The 25,546-nt window shown below is 42.9% G+C and overlaps 1 protein-coding gene across 2 annotated transcripts; it reads right to left on the bottom strand.

Annotated features, from left to right (window-relative positions):
• Positions 1-167: 167 nt before the first annotated feature.
• Positions 168-23,562, bottom strand: LOC139384391 (adenosine receptor A3-like). Of its 2 annotated transcripts, none has more exons than XM_071129141.1 (3): positions 23,494-23,562; positions 2,402-2,755; positions 168-1,845 (listed from the first exon to the last, which is right to left on the bottom strand). In XM_071129141.1, the coding sequence occupies exons 2-3, from the start codon at positions 2,667-2,669 to the stop codon at positions 944-946; spliced, it is 1,170 nt and encodes a 389-aa protein (XP_070985242.1). In that variant the 5' UTR covers positions 2,670-2,755; positions 23,494-23,562; the 3' UTR covers positions 168-943. The 2 variants fall into 2 exon arrangements, with proteins under 2 accessions (XP_070985242.1, XP_070985241.1); XM_071129140.1 differs by lacking the exon at positions 23,494-23,562 and adding an exon at positions 8,569-8,797.
• Positions 23,563-25,546: the final 1,984 nt, after the last annotated feature.

Raw genomic sequence — 25,546 nt, 5'->3', positions numbered from 1 at the left:
TTTGTTGTACTCTACTGTACTGTACATAACTCTACTGTAATGATTTCTACTCTACTGTGCTGTATTGTACTCTACTGTGCTGTATTGTACTCTACTGTGCTGTATTGTACTCTACTGTGTTGTATTGTACTCTACTGTGCTGTATTGTACTCTGCTGTGCTCTGCTGTACTTTGATGTCTAAACTTGTGAAACAAACACATCTATGATTGGTTCAGATTTCATTTGGTCTTGTTTGAGGGCGGAGCTAATTAAAATAATATCCAGTGTGTAGAATAATACATGAATATGCAAAAGAGGACATTGCATATGTAAACCTTTGTGAACCTATTCAGGATACATTACCTTGAAGAGAATGACATTCATATCCATAATTATGCATTTCTGTGTAGTACAGATCATGGACCCGTGGATTTGCCCATAACTTCATAAAAAATCAACATCACTCTTCATTTAGATTCATTTCATTCACTCACATTTGATTAGGCCATCCTCATGAATATAATGGTATTATAGCAAAAATAAAAGCTGTTATAGAGAAAATTGTGCAAAATTAACACGTTTCAGGATAGTCACAAAACATGTCACAAAACAAATGAAAACCATACATTACTTACAACTCTATGATAAAGTGCATGTTATTAAGATATCCCCCACATATATCTCACCTAGTCCAATGAGACAGCTTGAGTCATATGATTTAAATGATGCTGGGAATAACTGGCAACTACTAGATACCGCATAGGTTAGCTACAGTTATGTTTCATTATTTAAACACAGTGAAAAAAAATGGAAACAATTCATTTTCCATAATTGTGTATTTTTGTTGTTGTTGTTGTTTTACCTGAAGTTAAATGCCGATTAAATCCCTCACTCCATAGTAAAATTAAAGAAAAGGGCACTGGTTGTCTTTTCAAAATAGAGGAGGTGGGGTTTGGGGTGTAGTCACAAGGTAGGTGGGGGTGGTGTAGCTCCGCCTTTCTCCCCATGGGAAGGTGAGTGCTCCCTCTGAAAAAGCAGAGTCACTCCTTTCTTGAAGCGCTGGTCTCTCACGCTGTATATTATCACATTACAGCAGCTGTTCCCAGTCAGGATCCAGAAGGCTACAAAGGAGAAGTTGCACCACGTGAAGCCCACCACGTTTCCCAGCACAAACACAGCGATGGGGGTGAAGGAAGCCGTGAAGGCAAACGTCAGAATGCTGATTGTCTTGGCAGCCTTGATGTCAGAGAAGGAGGGTCTATGTTGGCAGCCGCCTCCCCCTCCCTCGACCCCTACATTCCTCTCTGACATGAGTTTACGTTTGCGTGTGTAGTGGCGAATGCTGGTGAAGGACAGGATGTTGAATACCAGGGTGCCTCCCAGCAGCGTGAAGTCAAACACAGGGAACAGCAGGAGGATGTTGGCATCAGAGGGCAGCGTGACTCCATCCCACAGGGGGACGTAGTTACACATCCGGCTGCACTCACTGTACTCCAGTGTGAAGTTGTTGCTGAGGATGAGGGGGGCCAGGGCCAGGAGGAAACTGCCTGCCCAGGAGAAGAGGATGAGAAACAGGGTACGTCTCCGTGTCACCAGGTGGTCCTTATGAAGGGGCCATAAGATGGCCACACAGCGCTCTACCGTCATCAGGAAAATAGTACTGATGGAGACAAATGTACAGCCGGCGAAGACTGGACCAATCAGCATGCAGGGCTGCCAGGGGCCCACCAGGCCCCCCATGGAGGGGTCTGTGCCCCCCTGGTACCAGACAGGAGGGGAACTGGTCACCATCAGAGAGATCTCAGTGTAGACAGAGAAAGGAACCACCAGCACTCCAACCATCATGTCTGCTATGGCCAGAGAGACTGTCAGGAGAGAAAGGTCATTCACAGTTCACACTCAACCACGTACGGTACAAATCCCTGTGTTCTATAAGCTGATTTTACATTTAATTCCATGGGAAACAAATCTACAGTCTGTGTGGAAATGGTTTTGCGGCTTTTGAGGCAATGCACAAAGGAATCCCTGATTGTAACTGAACAGTATTGAAGATTGATTTAGTTATCTGCTAATCAACAAGCACCGACTGCCTTAATTAATCCTGCCAATATAAATAACGCAGGGTGGCAGGTAACCTAGCGGTTAAGCGCATTGGGCCAGTAACCGAAAAGTCTCTGGTTCGAATCCCCGAGCTGACTATGTATCGATGTGCGTTTGAGCAAGGCACTTAACCATAAATGCTCCAAAAGTCACTCTGGGTAAGAGTGTCTGCTAAAAAGTTCAATGTAACCAGCAGGCAACATAAACAAACATCTTAGAACAACTCCAGAACATTAAACCAGACTTTGAATTTCACCTTTCAGTGTCAAAAACACCAAAGGTTGTTCTTCCAAGTTTGAATCAGTGAGTTTGTTTGTTTACCTTTGAGGTATCCCTGTGGTGTACGGACCTGTCTTGTCTGCATGAAGACGGTGAGCGTGACCACGTTGCCCACCACTATGGCGAAGGCCAGACTGACCATAAACACCACAGCCAGGGTACGGTTCAGCAGGCCACAGAAGCAGAAGGTGCAGAAGGGGGCCAGAGTCTTGTCTGACCCCGGCACAACCAGGGCAGCTGCTGTCAGGTTGGGGCTTACAATCGCCTGTGTGCCCCATGGAACACTCAGGTTGGCCAGGAGGTCAGGCATGGTAGTCTGGACGAGGCCCAGGACAAACCTCACTACTAGGAGAACTTTGTGCTCCTGGTGCCCATGTGCTGGACTGAGAGATGCTCCTGGAGAAACAAGCAGGAACATCATAAACCAAGGTAAACCATCAAACCTGTCCAAAGGAAAACTACAAACACTGCTATGAAACACATCATACAGAGTTGATTTGCATGATAAACACTCACATCACCTACTGTGTTATCTAGCTATACGTTTCCTAAAATGACCTACAGGTAACTGCCAAAATAAAGGAAACACTTGAGTAAATGAGGGATACAAAATGTATTGAATGCAGATGCTTCCACACAGGTTTGTGTGTGTGTCTCAGTCACCAGATGTCAACTCAGTTAAACACTTATGGGAGATTCTGGAACAGCGCCTGAGGCAGCGTTTTCTACCACCATCAACAAAACCCCAAATTATTGAATTTCTCATGGAAGAATGGTGTTGCATCCCTCCAATAGAGTCCCAGACACTTGAAGAATCTATGCCAAGCCTCATTGAAGCTGTTCTGGAGACTCATGGTGGCCCTATTAAGACATTTTATGTTGGTGTTTCCTTTATTTTGGCAGTTACCTATACAGTATGTTCTGCAGAAGGGCACTGCTAACGACACCTCACAAATCCCCATCAACGAACAACCTCTGTTATTATACAGCAATAAAGAAAATTGCTTGCTTTTGAGGTATTGAATATACTACAAAATGGGCAATCATGATGTATTCAAAGGAAATTACATGTACTGTATACTTCCCAAATCATTATAAGTACACAGTGTACCCCACAGGTTTTTGTATGGTGTTTATTTTTTTATAGTACTTCTGATATTTATTACTGCACGTCAAATTCTCATGCTCCCGAGTGGCGCAGCAGTCTAAAGCACTGCATCTCAGTGCAAGAGGCATCACTACAGTCCCTGGTGCGAATCCAGGCTGTATCACATCCGGCCGTGATTGGGAGTCCCATAGTGCCGAGCAAATATTGGCCTAGTGTCATCCGGGTTTGGCCAGGGGTAGGCCATCATTGTAAATAAGAACTTGTTCTTAACTTGCCTAGTTAAATAAAGGTTAAATAAAAAATACAAATAAATAATATATATATATTCTATGCACATCACAATGCTTGATCAGGGGATTTGTGAGATACATTGTTTTGTTTCACTGCAATATACAGTCAGATCCAAAATTATTGGCACCCTTGATAAAAATGAGTAAAAAAGACCATATAAAATAACAGCCTGGTCTCAAAGACTAGACTAACTTAGTAAATGTAAATTTGCGCAGTTTCTCTGGACCCCCAGAAAAGTCGGAGTTTGCGCCCCCCATATCAGATTATGTGGTGCTAGTGCTTGAAGTATCCTGTAGCTTTGCTTGAATGGATATGTTGATTTTTATTTGGTCGTCATTTTCTCATGTTAAGTCAAACGTTTATGTTTCACGAAGCTATAGGCCTACGCTGTCGCAATGCTGCAATTTCGAATGCTAGCTGGCGGCAATAATGTATTTACTTGTTCAGTAATTAAAGTGGAAAATTCTAAAATGTCAGATTGTAAAATGAATTATCGTTGCAACTGCATACTAAATCAGTACCCAATAGATTGTTTTCGAATATACAACTGTCCTGTAGGCCTATAGCCTACCAGCCATCCTCGCACTCTCTCTCAGTATGGATAGAAAGTTTGGGCTGCATAAAACCAGTCTATTAATTACAAATAATACAAATCAGTCCACTGCCAAAACAATAGCTTACTAGGGCTTGTTTCATTATGCAAACAATGCAATCTAGCCTACTAGCCTATCTATAGCTATATACATGATTTAGCTGGTAGCCTCTTTATATTACACATTGGTACTCAGGGTTAGCTGTCGGGGATATCAGTCTCATCACTCATAGGCTTTTACCAGTGTTCATAGAAGGGGGGGGGGGGTCGCTTAGCGCCGCTGGGTCTCTGACAGTCATCAGCTTGGTTTTCTGGGAGAAGAGGAGGACCGGTACTCTCTCTAGAGGAACTGGAACTGTCACTATTCTTGAGGGGAGGAAGTAGAGGAGAAGCAAGGCCACTGTCATTGCCAGGCCCTGGCAGTGAGGTCTCTGTGAGGACTGGGAGACTCTAGTGCTAGCTGCTGCATAAGGCCTACTAGCTTCCACCTGCGATGGTGTTTGGTCAGTTGAGGACAAGGTGGCAGCTTTGCTGACGTGGTTATTGTCTGTAATTTGAGCTGGATCAGATAAAGCTTTTTGCGGCGTATTTGTGCACCAATTAGTCTTGCCTTTGTTTATCCATCTTGAACAACTCACTCACTCTCCATCCGAGTCCGACCTGATTCACCTAACTTTTTTGAACTTGATAGCCCGAGGCAGGTTGCCACATTGAGAAATAGGCTAATTGGATGCATGAAAACTGTATTGTCTGTCTGACTCAGTTACTACCGATGTTGATTGGACAACACAAACACTTCGCTTGCTACATGTGAAAATGAAAAAGGATGGTTACTTATTTTTGTTAAAAAATGTACTATGCAACTACTTACTACTTTTTAGCTACTTTGCAACTACTTAGCATGTTAGCTTGTTAGCTAACTCTTCCCTAACCCTGACCTTAACCCCTAACCCTTAGCCCAGGGGTTCTCAAACTTTTTTGTGATATCAAATTCATCAGTGAAAAATTGTAAATTAATAATATGACATTGCATTGTATTACACCCTCTAAACTTATTCCACGGATCCCTTGGCCAAAATGTGTTTATTCTGTAGTTGTTAGAAGTATTCATAAAAAAATAAGTTATACATACACATTGAGTCTACCAAACATTAGGAACACCTACTTAATATTGAGTTGCACCTGTGGTTTGAATTGAAGAGGGCAGTCCACAAGGGCAGACAAATGATATCAAGGATCTGGAAATATTCTGTATGGAGGAATGGTATAAGATCCCTCCCAACATGTTCTACAATCATCATAAAAAAATGTTTAAAGGCTGTGTTCATATCCTCGTAAGGGGAGCGTGCAAGAGTATTAAAAACAGGGGTGCCAATAATTTTATACCTTTCTTTAAATATATTTTTTTTATTACTTGTTAAACAAAATCTCTTCTTCTTAGCACTTGCATTAGTATAAAACAATGTACTTTCAGAGGTACCTTTTGTGTGAGGTAAGATGGAATGTTAAATGTTCCTTCTAAATCTTGTTATTGCGTAACATTTTATGCTTTTCTTTGAAACTAATAGTCCAAGAGTACTCAATGTTCAGAACCACATTTTGGTTTCAGCTGACAACTACATACCTTTCCCTTTCAATCTCCTACACAATATCCCCTTGACTGCTGTGCACAAAGATATCAAGAGAGACAGACATCTAGCAAGAAAAAGGCAATTGGAGGGAACACTGGCAGAACAACAATAAAAAATGTGAATGTGGAAATGTGTTAAAGAACATTGTGAGTCCGACTGTAAAAATAGCCCAGCCCAGTTAATATTGGCTGCAGCTGCAGCTCCTCAGGCAGCAGCATTCCCACATCATCTTACGTTAGGGACACAGATCAAGGGTTCTCTAGGGACTGACAATATTCTTCAAGCTAATTACATCCAGTTTATTAACATCGAGGACGAGTGCCACATGTTTAAGATAATGTACACAGAATAATGGAGCTATAACACACTTCTATGCATCGTGGGTGCAGGAAGCAGAGGGTAAAGGACAATGTTTTATTTCCGGCGCAGGAAAATGGTTACGCCAAAACACCAGGCGCAATAACAAGGCCCAACATGAACAGAGGAAAATAAGCCCGCACAAAGAGCAGGCGGGCATTAGCGGCTTAAATAGCCCAACTAAAACCTAAAAAAGAAACAGGTGTAACCAATAAGACAAAACCAACAGAAAAGGGAAAAGGGATCGGTGGCAGCTAGTAGACCGGTGACTACGACCGCCGAGCGCCGCCGGAACAGGAAGAGGAGCCACCTTCAGTGGGAGTCGTGACAGGAGCCCTTAACCTTTACGGCGCATTGAAAGGTTTTTTTTCTCTCCATGCAATCTTCGAACGCAGAAGTATGTGCATGTGCAAAAGGCTGAATGAATCCAACATGGACAGAGAGGCTGCATTTTTTTGTTCATTATGAGCCATGCCTATAGACCAATCACCATGACTAAATAGCTCAACTAAGAGCAGCAATTTACTCTACGGGTCATAATGGGAAGTGGATGCTCAACTTGCAATATTTAATTTTCTTATATAATGACACTTGGTGTAAAGTACTCAAGTAAAAATACTTTAAAGTACTACTTAAGTCATTGTTTGTGGTATCTGTACTTTATATTTGACAACTTTAACTTTTACTTCACTACCTTCCTAAAGAAATGTTTTACTCCATACATTTTCCCTGACACCCAGAAGCATTTGTTACATTTCGAATGCTTAGCAAGACAGGAAAATTCACGCACTTATCAAGAGAACATCCCTGGTCATCCCTTCTGCCTCTGATCTGGCAGACTACATGCACACAATATTATAGTTTTACAACAAAACAAATCTCACAAACTCCTAACCAATGCAAAAGACCAAGGAGATGCAAGTGTTTGTGTGCACTAACAGTATAACAATAGGCGAACAAATGCCTTGCCCTTGATACAAATGAAAACTGATATACAAGTGTCTGTGCAAAGTAAAATGTCTAAGTGGTAGGCAGAAGTGTGTGGTGAACATTTGGTAAACCGTGGTTGGTAGCTGGGTGAGGAGGGCTGACTGACCACAGGGCTAATGAGGCCTGTGTTTGTCATGCATGCAGTGGATACATGCTTGACTGTTTGAGGATAGCCGTGGCGGCCTCCTTGAGTGAGAGGCGTGGGGAAGGCTGCTGGATTAGGGGCGAGGTCAGGGCTCCCCCCCCCCCGGAGCAGGAAACGCTCATCTGGAATAATGGACTGGCCATTTCTACTCTATGTCGCCCCAAGCCAGGGCTGTCTTCACTGTCATGGCCTAGCTGTACTTGAACACAGCAGTGACTCCTTCATCTCTCTCACACTCCCTCTCCTCCTTTTACCCTTTCTTCCCTTCTCCAAAGTCCACTCAATCTCTGACGACCCCCCCATACTACATATCTCTTTCACACCTCTCATCTACCTCTTACTTTCTCTATCAATCCACTTTATTTTGCTGTTACAGGATGTGTGAGGAGCACTGTGAACAGGGCTTTATTCCTGAATCTAGCTATCCGTTGATCTATAACTCCTCGCTTGCTCTGTTGATCTTTGTTGTGTTTGTTAACCATGTACAGTAGTCTCATTGTTCTACTCCCTGTCAATATACTGTGGTCTCAATCACATTCATCTAACAAACAGGCACCCCACCCGGAGCACGACACTCCATCAACTGTCCTGCTGTCTGCAGCAGCACAGGACAGCAGCAACACATCTTGTGAGTGTGACTGTAGCTGTGTGTACGGTATGAGAGAGGGGAAAGAAGAGCGATACAGAGATACAGTACGTCATTGTTCTCTTACACTCAATCATAAAAGTTCACTTTCCAAAGCACATCTTTGTTTTGTTTTTTACCTGGAAGCGCATATCAAATATATCTCAGATTACAAGTAAATGCATACTAACAGTTTATTACCTCAATTAAACGAAACAGCACAGCCTCTGTCCACATATCAACTGGCTTCAGACAGAAGCTGTTGAATATTTTTTTATCGCAAACATAACATGAAATATCCATAACTCAGCATCTGGTAGATATTCAGTTTCCCCAATTATAAACAGATAGAAATGCCATGTACCACAATTAATTAATTTCAAATTCAAATCTAGAAAACCAAACTATAATTTCAGTACAACATGCAGTTGAACACATGTACAGTGTTTGAACAATCAGGAGAATCTCACCTGCATTGTCACTGCACTTGTTAAAAGTCCACCTTTAGTGCCTGCAATATTGTGAACAAGTAAATGGTCCAATGGTCATTGATGTCGTTTTCTGAGTAAATCCAGCTGATAGGAGACAATTGGGTGAGACAGCAAATGTATAGTCCTGGTATCACACTGCCTCCACAGACAACAGAATTGTACATCTACAGTAGACAGAGAAGCACTGCGCCACTACTGTCTTTCTTTATTTACTTCACTCTCTGTGCTTCAGCCTTCTCTCTCTGTCTGTCTGTCTATCTCACTCTCTCACTATATCCCTTTCTCTCTCTCTCTATCTAGTAGTCTCTGAGTCTCTCTCACATGCACACGCTTTCTCGTTCTTCCACAATTGCAGCTGCAAGCTACAGTCCACATGCAGCAGCTTCTCTCTCCCAGTCTCTTTCCCCCACACTTTCCCTCCCACGTTCCCCTCCCCCTTCTGTCCCTCACCACTCCAAGGGACTTATATGCCCTATGTCTTGTGCGCTCTTTACACTCATATAAAAAAGGTGCTATCTAGAACCTAAAAGGATTCTTCGGATAGAACCTTTTGGGGTTCCACGTAGAACCATTTCCACAGAGGGTTCTACATGGAACTAGTGCTGACTGATAAGTGTTTTTTGAGGTCGATTCGGTTTCTGTTCAATTATTTTTTTTTAAATCACTTTTGTTATTTTGGTTACGATAATTTTTTAAAACTTATAGTGCATTATGAAATAATGATTTTCAAATGATTTTAGAGCTTTTTTAATGGGAAGTCCAAAGCCAACAATTGTGAACATTCAATTGCCAAAATATTGAAAATATTCAATTTTCTCTGTTAGGCCCACATTGGGTAGACATCAATAGAAAAATATGACATTACTATGAAATAATACAATATTTCAGTTGTTTATATTACTTTGATTTGATTTGATGTTTTATTTGATGGCTTTACCATTTTTCATTCCTTAAAGTCATCATCTCATCTCTGCTCAGGCAGGAGCAGCCAGCCAGACAATGTTATCTCTGGGCTCCTCGTACTGTACTGTCTTTGGCCATCATATTCAGCTAGGCAAGCCTGCCTAAGTATGCTGCAGAGCTGTCTGACAAAATCATTTTACTAGCTCTTCAAAGTAGATAAACGTGGACTCAGGGGTAGATGTAACATAGTAAACTAAATCTGGGACACTTCAATTATACTGAACAAAAATATAAATGCAACGTGCAACAATTTCAAAGATTTTACTGAGTTATAATTCATATAAGTAAATCAGTCAATCTAAATAAATTCATTAGACCCTAATCTATGGATTTCACATGACTGGGAACACAGATATGCATCTGTTGGTCACAGATACACTACCATTCAAAAGTTTGGGGTCACTTACATTTTTTGTCCAATAAAATAACATCAAATTGATCAGAAATGCAGTGTAGACACTGTTAACATTGTAAATGACTATCGTAGCTGGAAACGGTTGATTTTTTATGGAATATCTACATAGGCGTACAGAGACATATTATCAGCAACCATCACTCCTGTGTTCCAATGGCACGTTGTGTTAGCTAATCCAAGTTTATCATTTTAAAAGGAAAACTCTTGTTGTTCTGATTAAAGAATCAATAAAACTGTCCTTCTTTAGACTAGTTTAGTATCTGGAGTATCAGTGTTTGTGGGTTTTATTACAGGCTAAAAATGGCCAGAAACAAAGTGCTTTCTTCTGAAACTGTACGGTGTTTCCTCCTGGCTGGCTTCCAGGTTAAGCAGTGTATCAAGATGCAGTGCGGCTTAGCGGGTCGTGTTTCGGAGGACGTATGGCTCTCGACCTTCGCCTCTCCCGAGTTGCAGCAATGGGACAAGACTGTAACTACCAATTGGATCGAAAAAGGGCTAAAAGAAAATAAGCAGACAATGAAAGCTCTTACAATAATGATTACATTTCTCTAAAATAGGTTATAGGCTACATGTGCACCACTAAGTCAGAATAGTAGGAAAAATTAAGAGGGGAAAATAGACCAAATTATTAAAGTGAGGCACATGGGCTACTAACAGCTTACTACACAACAAACACTTACAATTACTTTCTTAGCTACAGTATACATATTTCCCTGGCATATTACGTCATTATGCAGCAGCATACAAGACAATTTTGGACTCACCTTGTTGTGCTGTGCTCACATGAACAGGAAGGTGTCATCAAACTTTGTCATCAAAATCTGTCAATCTCTGGATTTATGGTGCTTTCTAGACAACTGGAAACTTGAAGAAAAAAAAAACATTGTCGAAATCATGATTATGTCAGTAACCTTCAGGTCGTAGCTCTAGAAAGAGGCCTGATTTACAATTACAAGTTGGATGACCGTCAAAACCTATTTTTCAAGTCAGAGTTCTCAGTTGTCTGGAACTCACTTAAGTCAGATTTCCCAGTTCTGAGTTAACAGTTGTTTTGAGAGCGGCAGAAATCGTGCTGGATTGACAGCATGGCCAATGTTGGAAAAGAGACCCTAAACCAAGAATTGGGACCACACACCTACTCCACTGAGTTGTAGGCTAGTGATTGCTTTGCAATGCTTGCAGTTAGCCACAGGTTCCTTCCAAACCAACTCATTGCTGAATTTGCGATTTCAATGGCCGATGAGCACTGATACATTTTATCTATAATTTCTCTTCATTATTTCTCTTCATATGACAAATATTAAAAAGGATTTGCCAGTAATTGTCGACTAGATTCATGATGATGACTGCTAGCTAAGATTTTGAAAGTATGATGTTGACATAATCAGTCCAATCAAAGCTACTGAAGATATAACATTGATTTGAAGTCATTTTATCTGTGGCCAATTACCTTGAGCCTTCTTGGATGGGCTCTTCTAATATAACTCTATGGCATCACCCAAGGGGCTTGAAGTGTGGACCTCAGTTCATCTTTCAATCACCCATGTGGGTTTATGCTGCTAATAACCAATGAGGAGATGGGAGAAGCGGGACTTGTAGCGAGTGAAGAGTCACAAATAGAGCAGTGTGGCTGCAATTTTTTAATTTAAATGTTTTAAATGAATCTTTATTTAACCAGGTAGGCTAGATGAGAACAAGTTCTAATTTACAAATGCGACCTGGCCAAGATAAAGTAAAGCAGTGCGACACAAACAACAACAACAGAGTTACACATGGAATAAACAAGCGTACATCAATAACACAATAGAAAAAAAGAAAGTCTATATACATACAGTTTGAGCAAATAGCATGAGGACTTAAGGCAATAAATAGGCCATATTAGCGGAGTTATTACAATTTATCAAACTAACACTTGAGTGATAGATGAGCAGATGATGATGTGCAAGTAGAAATACTGGTGTGCAAAATAGCAGAAAATGAAATCAAAACAATATGGGGATGAGGTAGGTAGATTGGGTGGGCTATTTACAGATGGGCTATGTACAGCTGCAGCGATCGGTTAACCGCTCAGGTAGCTAATGCTTAAAGTTAGTGAGGGAAATATAAGTCTCCAGCTTCAGTGATTTTGGCATATCGTTCCAGACATTGACAGCAGAAAACTGGAAGGAAAGGCGGCCAAATGGGGTGTTGGCTTTGGGGATGACCAGTGAGATATACCTGCTGGAGCGCGTGCTACGGGTGGGTGTTGTTATCGTGACCAGTGAGCTGAGATAAGGCAGAGCTTTACCTAGCATAAACTTATAGACGACCTGGAGCCAGTGGGTCTGGCGATGAATAAGTAGCGAGGGCCAGCCAACTACAGCATACAGGTCGCAGTGGTGGGTGGTATAAGGGGCTTTGGTGAGAAACTGAATGGCACTGTGATAGACTGCATCCAGTTTACTGAGCAGAGTATAGGAAGCTATTTTGTAAATGACATCGCTGAAGTTGAGGATCGGTACGATAGTCAGTTTTATGAGGGTATGTTTGGCGACGTGAGTGAAGGAGGCTTTGTTGCGAAATAGGAAGCAGATTCTAGATTTCATTTTGGATTGGAGATGTTTAATATGAGTCTGGAAGGAGAGTTTACAGTATAGCCAGACACCTAGGTATTTGTAGTTGTCCACATATTCTAAGTCAGAACCGTCTAGAGTAGTGATGCTAGTCGGGCGGGTGCGGGCAGTGAACGGTTGAAGAGCATGCATTTGGTTTTTACTAGCGTTTAAGAGCAGTTGGAGGCCACGCAAGGAGTGTTGAAGCTTGTTTGGAGGTTTGTTAACACAGTGTCCAAAGAAGGGCCAGATGTATACAGAATGGTGTCGTCTGCGTAGAGGTGGATCAGGGAATCACCCGCAGCAAGTGTGACATCGTTGATATATACAGAGAAAAAAGTTGGCCCGAGAATTGAACCCTGTGGCACCCCCATAGAGACTGCCAGAGGTCCGGACAACAGGCCCTCTGATTTGACACACTGAACTCCGTCTGAGAAGTGGTTGGTGAACCAGGCGAGGCAGTCATTTGAGAAGCCAAGGCTATTGAGTCTGCCGATTAGAATGCAGTGATTAACAGAGTCGAAAGCCTTGGCCAGGTCGATGAGGACGGCTGCACAGTACTGTCTTTTATCGATGGCGGTTATGATATCGTTTAGGACCTTGAGCGTGGCTGAGGTGCACCCATGACCAGCTCGGAAACCAGATTGCACAACGGAGAAGGTATGGTGGGATTCGAAATGGTCAGTGATCTGTTTACTAACTTGGCTTTCGAAGACTTTAGAAAGGCAGGGCAGGATGGATATAGGTCTGTAACAGTTTGTGTCTAACACCTTTGAAGAGGGTGATGACCGCGGCAGCTTTCCAATCTTTAGGGATCTCGGACGATACGAAAGAGAGGCTGAACAGACTGGTAATAGGGGTTGCAACAATGGCGGCGGATAATTTTAGAAAGAGAAGGTCCAGATTGTCTAGCCCCACTGATTTGTACGGGTCCAGGTTTTGCAGCTCTTTCAGAACATCTCCTATCTGGATTTGGGTGAAGGAGAAGCTGGGGAGGCTTGGGCAAGTAGCTGCGGGGGGTGCGGAGCTGTTGGTCGGGGTTGGGGTAGCCAGGAGGAAAGCATGGCCAGCCGTAGAGAAATGCTTATTGAAATTCTCGATTATAGTGGATTTATCAGTGGTGACGGTGTTACCTAGACTCAGTGCAGTGGGCAGCTGGGAGGAGGTACTCTTATTCTCCATGGACTTTACAGTGTCCCAAAACGTTTTGAAGTTAGAGTGTCAAGTAATTATTTAATCAGTGTTCATAAATTCCAATTTATTTTTATCTGTCTGATACCCAGAGTTTGTAAAGTTCTGGTATTAAATAAAACAGACAGAATTCCCAGCTCACAATTAATCAGATCCCAATTTATTTGCGAGAGCTCTCAAGTTTTCACAAATACCTTCCTTCTTATACCATCCTAAACTACGCACATACATACACACCAACATGGATTTTCTCATGAGTCTAATCACAGTTTATAACCTCTCAGGCTCCCCTACTATAACTCTGGAGGAGCTCTCCCTGTCCTCTTCTTATCTCCACATACATTCCTTTCTTCCTAGGTACATGCCATATAACCCCTTCCTAATGAACAAACATTTAATACTACAAGAAAGACAGGGTAGAATTCTTGCCAGTTATAGTGCAGTATACCTAATTTAATCATTATTGATAAAAATCCCATAACATAGAGCTACAGGATGCAAATTTCTGTTTGAAAAAGCTAGTCTTTGCTTACCTGACTGACTGCGTGTATTGATTCCCTGAACTTCCCTGAAAAGTTGCATATCGTGGGGACTATTCGATGCTAGTGCAGTCCGCCACAGGATGTTTTTGTGCTTGTCGAGGGCAGTCAGGTCTGGAGTGAACCAAGGTCTGTATCTGTTCTTAGTTCTACATTTTTTTTTAAAGGGCATGCTTATTTAAGATTGTGAGGAAATTACTTTTAAAGAACGACCAGGCATCTTTGACTGACGGGATGAGGTCAATATCCTTCCAGGATAACCGGGACAGGTCGATTAGAAAGGCCTGCTCGAAGAAGTGTTTTAGGGAGCGTTTGACAGTGATGAGGGGTGGTCGTTTGACCGTGGACCCATAATGGATGCAGGCAATGAGGCAGGGATCGCTGAGATCCTTGAAAATAGCAAAGGGGTATTTGGAGGGCAAGTTGGTCATGATAATATCTATGAGGGTGCCCATGTTTACGGAGTTAGGGTTGTACCTGGTGGGTTCGGTGATCATTTTTGTGAGATTGAGGGCATCTAGTTTAGATTGTAGATTGAATAACATGTATATGTACATTTATTTAGCAATTCTCATGAACACGACGTGGGCGGTGTGGTCAGCATGTTAGATTTGGCAGTGATTAAGTGTCCCCATGAGTTACAGAACACAAAGCCAATCACGGCACAACTAGAGAACATTACCAACCCCTAAACTCTGTATTTTCCACTGGCTGCCCCACCACCACAGAAAGCGCTAAGCTAGGCTGAAACACCTGCATTTTGGAGCTGCCTTACTCAAGGAAGCAAAAAAGAGACCAAAAAAGAGACCATGTTTGTATGGAGGCTTTATTAACTCATATGATATTTTTTTTACATTGTTTGGAAACTGTTATGTGACACGTATTAATGCTAAAATAATATGCAAAAGTGTGGGGCTCAAAGCAGGTGCCCCACCTACCCTGGATGACTGGTCACCACTGGCTAGTAAACATTATTAAATTATTATGGATATTTGTATTTTACAAATGGCCATTGAGCATCGTGTCACCAGAATAAGACCCTCGATATTTATTCGGAAAGGAGCACCATGCTTATCACCGCGCACTGTTATTTGCGAGAGCTCTCAAGTTTTCACAAATACCTTCCTTCTTATACCATCCTAAACTACGCACATACATACACACCAACATGGATTTTCTCATGACTGGGAAGTTCATAATTTATTTAATCTGTAGCCTAATAAACTGCATGGTTTCCTGAGACGTGGTGGGAGGGCCACACACAATATCATCGCGTGACAAGTTTACTTCGAAATGATGTTATTACATAAATATGTGAGTTTAAAGGCGTTTCCACCGCCATTCCTCCATAATTAATTTTACAGACACAAAAAGATCCCACCATGTCAAACTAAGAAATTATCTGTCCGCATTTATACAATTGTACCAAATCTTCCTGTTTCCATCACAGCTGGTGTATTTTTTTTATACTGTATACTTTACCCACATATCAACTGTGGATGAAAACGTGGTTACGGTAGTTAATTACCACATTTCTGCGCTGAACTAGGTTAATTAATAGTTGGTTAACGAAAACTACAACTCCCTTCAGCCCAGTGTCCCGTACAGTTTTTGACTCGATTTCTCTCGTGAATGATTTGATATCTCTCTAGAGAAACGGCGCGTTGGGATCACAAAAATAACGAACTAAATGGAATTCAAGTAATTGAACCGACATCGTCCAACTATTTGTTTAATAACCGGAGAAAAACAATGACATTTCGGTTAATCACTCAGCACTTCCAATCTTCTCTCCATTTCCGGGGATAAGATGTTTTCTCTAAACCGCTCTTCACCTCTCTCATTCCCTCACTCCAGTGCTTAATTTGACCCGAATCCTGCCGGAACAGGATCTGGCACCGCTCAGTTTTGGACTGTTTCGTTCTAGAACCTACAGTTGAAGTCGGAAGTTTACATACACCTTAGCCAAAAACATTTCAATTCACTTTTTCACAATTCCTGACATTTAATCCTAGTAAAAATTCCCCGTCTTAGGTCAGTTAGGATCACCACTTTATTTTAAGAATGTGAAATGTCAGAATAATTAGTAGAGAGAATTATTTATTTCAGCTTTTATTTCTTTCATCATGTTCCCAGTGGGTCAGAAGTTTACATACACTCATTTAGTATTTGGTAGCATTGCCTTTACATTGTTTAACTTGGGTCAAATGTTTACGGTAGCCTTCCACAAGCTTCCCACAATAAGTTGGGTGAATGTTGACCCATTCCTCCTGACAGAGATGGTGTAACTGAGACAGGTTTGTAGGCCTGCTTGCTCGCACACACTTTTTCAGTTCTGCCCACAAATTTTCCATAAGATTGAGGTCAGGGCTTTGTGATGGCCACTCCAATTGCTTGAATTTGTTGTCCTTAAGCCATTTTGCCACAACTATGGAAGTATGCTTGGGGTCATTGTCCATTTGGAAGACTCATTTGCGACCAAGCTTTAACTTCCTGACTGATGTCTTGAGACGTTGCTTCAATATATCCACATCATTTTCCTTCCTCATGATGCATCTATTTTGTGAAGTGCACCAGTACCTCCTGCAGCAAAGCACCCCCACAACATGATGCTGCCACCCCCGTGCTTCACTGTTGGGATGGTATTCTTCGGCTTGCAAGTCTCCCCCTTTTTCCTCCAAACATAACGATGGGTATTGTGGCCAAAAAGTTCTATTTTTGTTTCATCAGACCAGAGGACATTTCTCCAAAAAGTACAATCTTTGTCCCCATGTGCAGTTGCAAACCGTAGTCTGTCTTTTTTATGGCGGTTTTGGAGCAGTGGCTTCTTCCTTGCTGAGCGGCCTTTCAGGTTAAGTCGATATAGGACTAGTTTTTACTGTGGATATAGATACTTTTGTACCTGTTTCCTCCAGCATCTTCACAAGGTCCTTTGCTGTTGTTCTGTGATTGATTTGCACTTTTCGCACCAAAGTACGTTCATCTCTAGGAGACAGAACGCGTCTCGTTCCTGAGCGGTATGACGACTGCGTGGTCCCATGGTGTTTATACTTGCGTACTATTGTTTGTACAGATGAACGTGGTACCTTCAGGCATTTGGAAATTGCTCCCAAGGATGAACCAGACTTGTGGAGGTCTACAATTTCTTTTCTGAGGTCTTGGCTGATTTCTTTTGATTTTCCCATGAGGTCAAGCAAAGAGGCACTGAGTTTGAAGGTAGACCTTGAAATACATCCACAGGTTCACCTCCAATTGACTCAAATGATGCCAATTAGCCTATCAGAAGCTTCTAAAGCCATGACATCATTTTCTGGAATTTTCCAAGCTGTTTAAAGGCACAGTCATCTTAGTGTATTTCAACTTCTGACCCACTGGAATTGTGATACAGTGAATTATAAGTGAAATAATCTGTCTGTAAACAATTGTTGGAAAAATGACTTGTGTCATGTACAAAGTCGATGTCCTAACCGACTTGCCAAAACTATAGTTTGTTAACAAGAAATTTGTGGAGTGGTTGAAAAATGAGTTTTAATGATTCCAACCTAAGTGTATGTAAACTTCCGACATCAACTGTATTTGGCCAGATCCGATACCTCTTCTGGCATGAACAATAATTGTCCCTTTTTGCAATGTACAAATTATAATAAATGCGATCAAAGTTCATTCAAGTTGCCTCATCTTTAATTCTCTCTCTCTCACCCCTCCATCTCTCACAGAATTACAATGAGATCCACTTTCTATTATCTCGCTCTCCCTCTCTGCTTTGATAGACATGAGCCTGCAACTCATCTCTCCAGCATTGCACTTCAGAATGTATTTCCTTATAGAGCCATGTGAAGGGTTCTGGAGGAGCTGCAGCACACCTGAACATTTGAAATACATTTGCCAAAGTTATAGAATTACTGCTGTCTGTTCAGAAATACATGAAATCATTCAGAATAGAGAAGGCCTATCATCTAGACACAGAGGATCAATAGCTTATTTTAAGAATGGCCTAGCTGTGTAATGTAGCCCAATAATAAGGCATAGCCTACAGTTGGGGTCGAGCAGCAAATCTGTGGGTGAACAAACAGCATGCAGACAAAACTGTCCTTTCCCAATATTTCAAATAGCCTACAATCGTGGGAAAATACAGGTTGGAAAGCAAATGGCTCCTGCTGAAAATATCATTCTCTAATCTGTCAGCTGTAGGCTACCAAAATATTTGATAAACCTTTCTTCCAACTATTGTTTTACAAAATAAAATACCATTTTAAAAAATAAAACTTTTTTTGACACGAGCGCATATGCCTGTTTAGGACTATAATTTATTCCTCATATTGTAGCCTCCACACACCTAGGCCTAGGCTATTGATGGATTCAAGACAAGGTCGTTTTCATTGATCTCAGATTCTCAGTTTGTCGTAGCCTGTCATTTTGATCATCAACTGGGAACTCTGAAAAAAACTAGGTTGAATCATGATGTCAGTGATCTTCAGGTCAGAAAGGTGGAGGTCTAGAAGAGGCCAGAGTTCCCCACTTGGAATTCCGTTCAAAACAAATTTTCCATATCGGAGCTCGTTTTTCCCCCAATTTCCCAGTTGTCTTGAACACACTGAAGTCAGAAGTCAGAGATTTCCCAGCTCCGAGTTCCCAGTTGTTTTGAACGCAGCATTCAAAAAGACTATGCCAAAGTCTCCAGTCATGTACAATGAAGTAGAATTACATTAAATGCGTTTGTAAAAAGGCCAACAATTTTTCGGACCCTAGGCCACAAATGTTTTTTCTCCCATGTGTGCAACTTCTGTAAGTGCCTTTACTTAGTGCTCTATGCCACAATGCAAATGTGATGATTTTGCATGCAATGCTTTCTTATGAAGGTGATTTTTTTCTCATGCGTTCCGGTACCTCAGAGATCCCCAGGTCACCCCCCTCTGATGCTTACTTTTTGTTCCGGCATCTCCCGATTTACAAATTAGGCATTGCTTCACTGTTTTTTCTCCCTCAGTCAGTCTTTTTCCAGTCACTCCACAGTCAACATCTCCACAGTCAACAACGTCTAGCCCAGGGGTATCAAATTTGATTCCCAAGTGTCTGCGGGTCTTTGGTTTTTCCTTTCAATAAAGACCTAGACAACCAGGTGAGGGGAGTTCCTTACTAATTAGTGACCTTAATTCATCTATCAAGTACAAGGGTGAAGGGATAACCTGCAGATACTCGGCCCTCTGTGGAATGAGTTTGTCACGTGATCTAACCCTTACCTTACCTCTCTCTCTGTGGCTTGTATTCTTTCCCCTGGCTTCCTTGTTAGGGCACACTCTCCCTCCCCTACTCACTCTCTATCCTCTTCTCCCTTTCTCTCCCCCTCTCTCTGTTTTTCTCCCATTCTTCCACCCCTGGCAGTACACTCTCAATCCCCCGCCAGAGTCCATGCCCTTGTGGAGCAGAGAGCATACGATGGCGACCGTCAGCCCAGCTCCAGTAGATGCGGTAGCAGCACATCGCTTAGGGGCCCTGGCGTGGGTCACATCCTGCCACGGCCCTACCGCAGCCCCCAGGGAGGCACCACCCCAGTCAACTCCCCCCTCCACTATCACTGCACTTCATGTGTAAGCACTGAGCATGCTTGGCTGCTTCACCCAATCATAATAACTTATCACAATAAAATAACAACAGCTTGCAGTCAACGGTAGATCCACAGAGCCAGGTAAACACTTCTTCAATCACTAGATGTCATATTGTGGTGCTGAACTATTAGTGACTTACTACATAATTGTTAACAACATATAAATGAACTTCATATAAATGCACACACTCAATCACATAGAAATACAACAAGGTCATTCTTCTTTCCGGTATGGATAACCTGGCAACGTCAAAGCATTCCCCCGAGCATGTCCATGTTTGTCTTGTCTTATAACGCATTTGTGTGGTATGGAGTCCACATACTGTACCTACAAACCCCTAAGGCTATATAAAAATAACATGCTGACTGTTAATGGAGAGGGACAAACGTATGACTTTTTTACGGTCTGTTTTGGCTTCAAGCTCATGTAATGAATAATACAACAGTCTCCACCTGTATCAGGGCCTGACAGTTTATATTTTCAGCACAGTGTCTTCCCTCCAAGATCACACTCAAGTCAACTTGTCGTTGGATTACACAGACAAGATAGCAAAACCATACCACAGAGAAAAGACTCTGTTCATTATCCTCTTTTAAAAGCCAGTCAGCATGTAGTGACATAGCATGATGCAAATTAGAAATTCCAGGAGAAAAACTCTCCATGTAACTAAATTAGGCTCTGAGTGAAAGTAAGCTCACCCATGCGGTTAATTTGACTAATTTTCCAAAAGGACTTTTGTTTCTCATGAGAGAATGTAGCTAACTAATGAGTTTGTCAGTCCACTCCAGCTGAATAATATGTATAGAGATCCTATTAAATAACTATTCTAGTATTCTAATTCCTAATTCTATGGTCATATGACCCACAATGAGAGACAACTGGGGAATGCAGCTGATCAGTAGACTACTACGCTGACATCACAATATCAGACCCAGGAAGCACTGCTCCCATTGCCTTCCCATGCCCTCTTCCCATTTTCTCATTCGGTCACAGCAGACCCAGAAAGCACTCCTCCCATTGCCTTCCCATGCCCTCTTCCCATTTTCTCGGTTGGTCACATCAAATGGCTGTGACTCCATACCTCATATGATCTGCAAAGTTCCTTGGTGTCCTTTAACCATATGGTCCCCCACAGCACAGCCCAGCACAGCACAGCCCACACCATCTCTTTAAAGGTACAGCACCCTGGTGAGAACTGTATTTCAACCACATGGCTGTCAGGTAGAGTCATAGCATCTGTGCTGAGTGGTGTTATTGATATTTTTGCTTTGAGTGCTTTACTATGTAGATTCTCCTCTTGTCAATTGTGAATTCCTCCATCCTGTCTTAGAAGCACTCTAATGTAGCCAATGGTAATCTGCAGTTTGAACAATAACAACGTTTTAGTAAAGGGATGTGTGATGGGGCTGGAGAAATTAAACCACTTTCAAAATGATAGACAGAGTTATTGATGCAAGGACTGACCACCCATGGAATTAAAATGATAGTTTTAACCATGTTTTGAGGCTATACAGTGTTTGTTTACATTGTTTACAAACAATGGAGTTAAACAATATTTTATTTTGGAATCTGATGGGGTACAACAGTGAAACTAAGGTCATGAGGCAATACATAAATAGATAGATTGAAAAGTTGTTGACAAGCAGCCAGCAGCCAGTCCTCCAGACGACAACAGATGACTCGGTGTCTGTTAATACGTGGTCAGACAAAGGTTTGAGGACAGTGAAGGTCAAATGCGTAAACATAATAAATTATTGCATTCTGAAGAAACAAATCTATGAATTAAACTGTTGACGGGATTGTATCTTTACCGAGGAGTCATTCAAACTGAAAGACGTAAAGTTTCAAGTAGCTTTTAAGTTGGCGTAACAGACCCTGCCAAAACAAAGAAAGTCCATGGTCATCTTGCCTGACACCACTACACTATTTACGTAGATAGAGAGGCTCCTCACAATGGGCGCATGAAATACAATGAACTCATATGACTCAGAGCAATGGATTGGAAATTGGAAAATATTTAAGAAATGAATGACGTCCAGAGTTACGAAATTCCTGTAGGTGTCATGCAAGACTATGTGACTTGTTGATCTAAGGAGGTTTTGAATGTTATATGATCACAGATGACTCAGGCATGAGTCACCTGGTTCAAAGGGACAGTTCTCATCCTCTGATTGGCAATCAGTAAACCTTTGTTGATTCCCTATTGAATAGCAGCGATTGAATCGACATGAATAGTTTGAAACATTCGTGACTAAGACCTTTGTATAGACAGACAAAACTATCCTGTGCTGCAGCGAAAGTAGAGAGGATGCCGAATGCGTAGTACAGCAACGTGAAAGTGCAACCATACAGAGAACAGCTGAAGAGTAAAGGCTGGCAACAGTGCACCGACTCGTCTCTTTCTCCTGCTTTAAAAACCTTTTACTGCAGTGGACCAAATCTGTGTCACACAGAGTGTTTCTTGGTAGTCAAACAAACCTACTTCGAAACAAAAGTACCACTCTTAGGAGTGGAGTAGTTTGTTCATAACCATCCTCCTTTTTGAGGCCACTACATTAGGTCATTTGACTGCAGGAAAGGGCTACAGCTGGAATCCTTAATTGGTGAAACTGCAACGTCTGTTTGGGATATTACAACAACAAAGAAGCAAACAACCAACACTGTTTTTTCCCCTCCAATTTTTTGACGACGCTGCCGGAGGCTTCTCTCCTCTGTTTCAACAACAAATCAAAAACAATAACTAAAAATACAGATTTGTCCCTCAGATCCTCAAGAAGTTCTACAGCTGCACCATTGAGAGTATCTTGACTGGCTGTTTCACCGTCTGGTATGGCAACTGCACCGCCCTCGACCACAATGCTCTACAGAGGGTGATGTGGACAGCCCAGTACATCAATGGGGCCGAACTCCATGCCGCCCAGGACCTTTATACCAGGCGGTGTCTAAGGAAGGCCCAGGAAATTGCCAAAGACTTCAGCCACCCAAGCCATGGACTGTTCTCTGTGCTACCGTCAGGCAAGCGGTACCGGAGCAACGGGTCTCAGACCAACAGGCTCCGAGACAGCTTCTATCTTGAAAGCAATTAGACTGCTGAATAGCTAATCAATGGCTACCCGGACTATCTGTATGGACTACCTGCACTGACTCTACCTGCACTGGCTATATACACACTTACAGGTCTCTATCCACACACACACTCACGCGTACTGATGCCACACACACACATGCAATCACACACTCACACATACACCCATCATATACTCTGCTGCTACTTTTCACTCGTATTATTATATCCTGATTCCTAGTCACGTTACCCCTGCCTACACGTACATATTTACCTCAATTACCACGTATCGCTGAACGTTAATATGGTATTGGTACTCCTTGTACAGTATATAGCTTCATGCTTGTGTTTTATTTCTCATGTTTATCTTTTTATCTAAAACTCTACAACTTTGGTAAAGAGCTTGCAGGTAAGCATTTCACTGTTGTATTTGGCGCATGTAACAAATAACATTTGATTTGACACACACACACACACACGTGAAAACCCTACATGAAATGGCTGCTGGCAGATGGCTGTTTATCTGCACACGTACCTGTACATCATGTCCTGTCCTGTAAGTGCGATACCCAAAACAACACACAGGTTCCAGTCTGGAATCACAAGGCCTAAGGACAGTCAGTGGTTGTGAGAGTGTGACAGAGCCACAATGACGTTACTAGTCTTATGTAACATCAGGCACTAAGAGCATGACAGTTCAGAGACATCAACAGCATTACAGTGCCAGGCAGGCAGGCAGGCAGGCAGGCAAGCAGGCAGGCAGGCAGGGCATCCATCCCTCTGTCCTTGCATCAGTTATTGTATTATGCCAGCCCTCCCACCTGTTTCAGAGACATGAATGAATGATACCGATGAGACCATCTGAGTGACAATCTGCCAACTCGTTAGCCCTGACACAGTTCCTATTAACAATGGCTGTTTTATATACTGTAATTACACTGATGAGGTACATGACACTGTTCAGTCACCATCAATCCCTAGATCTACAGTAATATAAGTACACGACAACTGTCACGTTCTGACCATCGTTCGTGTGTGTTTTCCTTGTTTTAGTGTTGGTCAGGACGTGAACGGGGTGGGCATTCTATGTTGGATGTCTTGTTTGTCTATTTCTATGTCTGGCCTGATATGGTTCTCAATCAGAGGCAGGTGTTAGTCATTGTCTCTGATTGGGAACCATATTTAGGTAGCCTGGGTTTCACTGTGTGTTTGTGGGTGAATGTCCTTAGTGTCCTGATGTCATTGTTCTGTGTTAGGTTACACAAGTATAGGCTGTTTCGGTTTTCGTTAAGTTTATTGTTTTGGTAGTGTTTGTGTTTAGTGTGTTTCTTCATTAAACATGGATTGCAATAGACACGCTGCATTTTGGTCCGACTCTCCTTCTCATCAAGAAAACCGTTACAGAATCACCCACCACAAAAGGACCAAGCAGCGTGTCAACAGGCATGAGCAGCGCGAGGAGATGCGCAATAAGGATTTCTGGACATGGGAGGAAATCCTGGACGGGAGAGGACCCTGGGCTAAACCAGGGGAGTGTAGCCGCCCAAAGGTGCAGCAGGAGAAGAGGCAACAGGAGCAGCCCAAAGAGGAGGTATGGACATGGGAGGACGAATTAGAAGGAAGAGGACCCTGGGCTCAGCCAGGAGAATATCGCCGCCCCAAAGAAGAACTGGAGGCGGCGAAAGCTGAGAGGCGCAGATATGAGGAGGCAGCACAACGTAGCGGATGGAAGCCTGAGAGGCAGCCCCAAAAATTTCTTGGGGGGGGGCTAACAGGGAGTATGGCTACGCCAGGTAGGAGACCTGGGCAGACTCCCTGTGCTTACCGGGGGGCTAGAGAGACCGGACAGGCACCGTGTTATGCAGTGGTGTGCACGGTGTCTCCAGTGCGGGTTCATAGCCCGGTGCGGTATATTCCAGCTCCGCGTGTCGGCCGGGCTAGATTGAGCGTCGAGCCTAATGCCATGAAGCCGGCTCTACGCAGCTGGTCCCCAGTGCGTCTCCTTGGGCCGGCTTACATGGCACCAGCCTTGCGCTCGGTGTCTCCGGTTCGCCTGCATAGCCCAGTGCAGGCTATTCCACCTCGCCGCACTGGCAGGGCGACCGTGAGCATTCAACCAGGTAAGGTTGGGCAGGCTCGGTGCTCAAGAGCTCCAGTACGCCTGCATGGTCCGGTCTTTCCAGTACCACCTCCACACCCCAGCCCTCCGGTAGCAGCTTCTCGCACCAGGCTGCCTGTGCGTGTCCTCGGCCCAGTACCACCAGTGCCAGCACCACGCATCAGGCCTACAGTGCGCCTCGCCTGTCCAGCGCTGTCGGAGCCCTCCTCCTCTCCAGCGCTGTCGGAGTCTCCCGCCTGTTTAGCGCTGTTAGAGCATTCCTTCTCTACAGCGCTGCCGGAGTCTCCCGCCTGTTCAGAACTGCCAGTCTGCATAGAGCTGCCAGTCTGCAAGGAGCTGCCAGTCTGCAAGGAGCTGCCAGTCTGCAAGGAGCTGCCAGTCTGCAAGGAGCTGCCAGTCTGCAAGGAGCTGCCAGTCTGCAAGGAGCTGCCAGTCTGCATAGAGCTGCCAGTCTGCAAGGAGCTGCCAG

Source organism: Oncorhynchus clarkii, chromosome 26 (genome assembly GCF_045791955.1).
Source record: "Oncorhynchus clarkii lewisi isolate Uvic-CL-2024 chromosome 26, UVic_Ocla_1.0, whole genome shotgun sequence".
In the NCBI taxonomy this organism is placed as follows: Eukaryota; Metazoa; Chordata; class Actinopteri; order Salmoniformes; family Salmonidae; genus Oncorhynchus; species Oncorhynchus clarkii.
The sequence above is the reverse complement of the archived record's forward strand: the minus strand, read 5'-3'. Positions and strand labels throughout refer to the sequence as shown.

Bases quoted from the DNA above. Each gene is read 5' to 3' on its own strand.
- LOC139384391 (XM_071129141.1), bottom strand. From the start codon at position 2,669: ATGCCTGACCTCCTGGCCAACCTGAGTGTTCCATGGGGCACACAGGCG. The intron at 1,846-2,401 runs GTAAACAAACAA...CTCTCCTGACAG, and splicing joins ACCACAGGGATACCTCAAAG to TCTCTCTGGCCATAGCAGAC.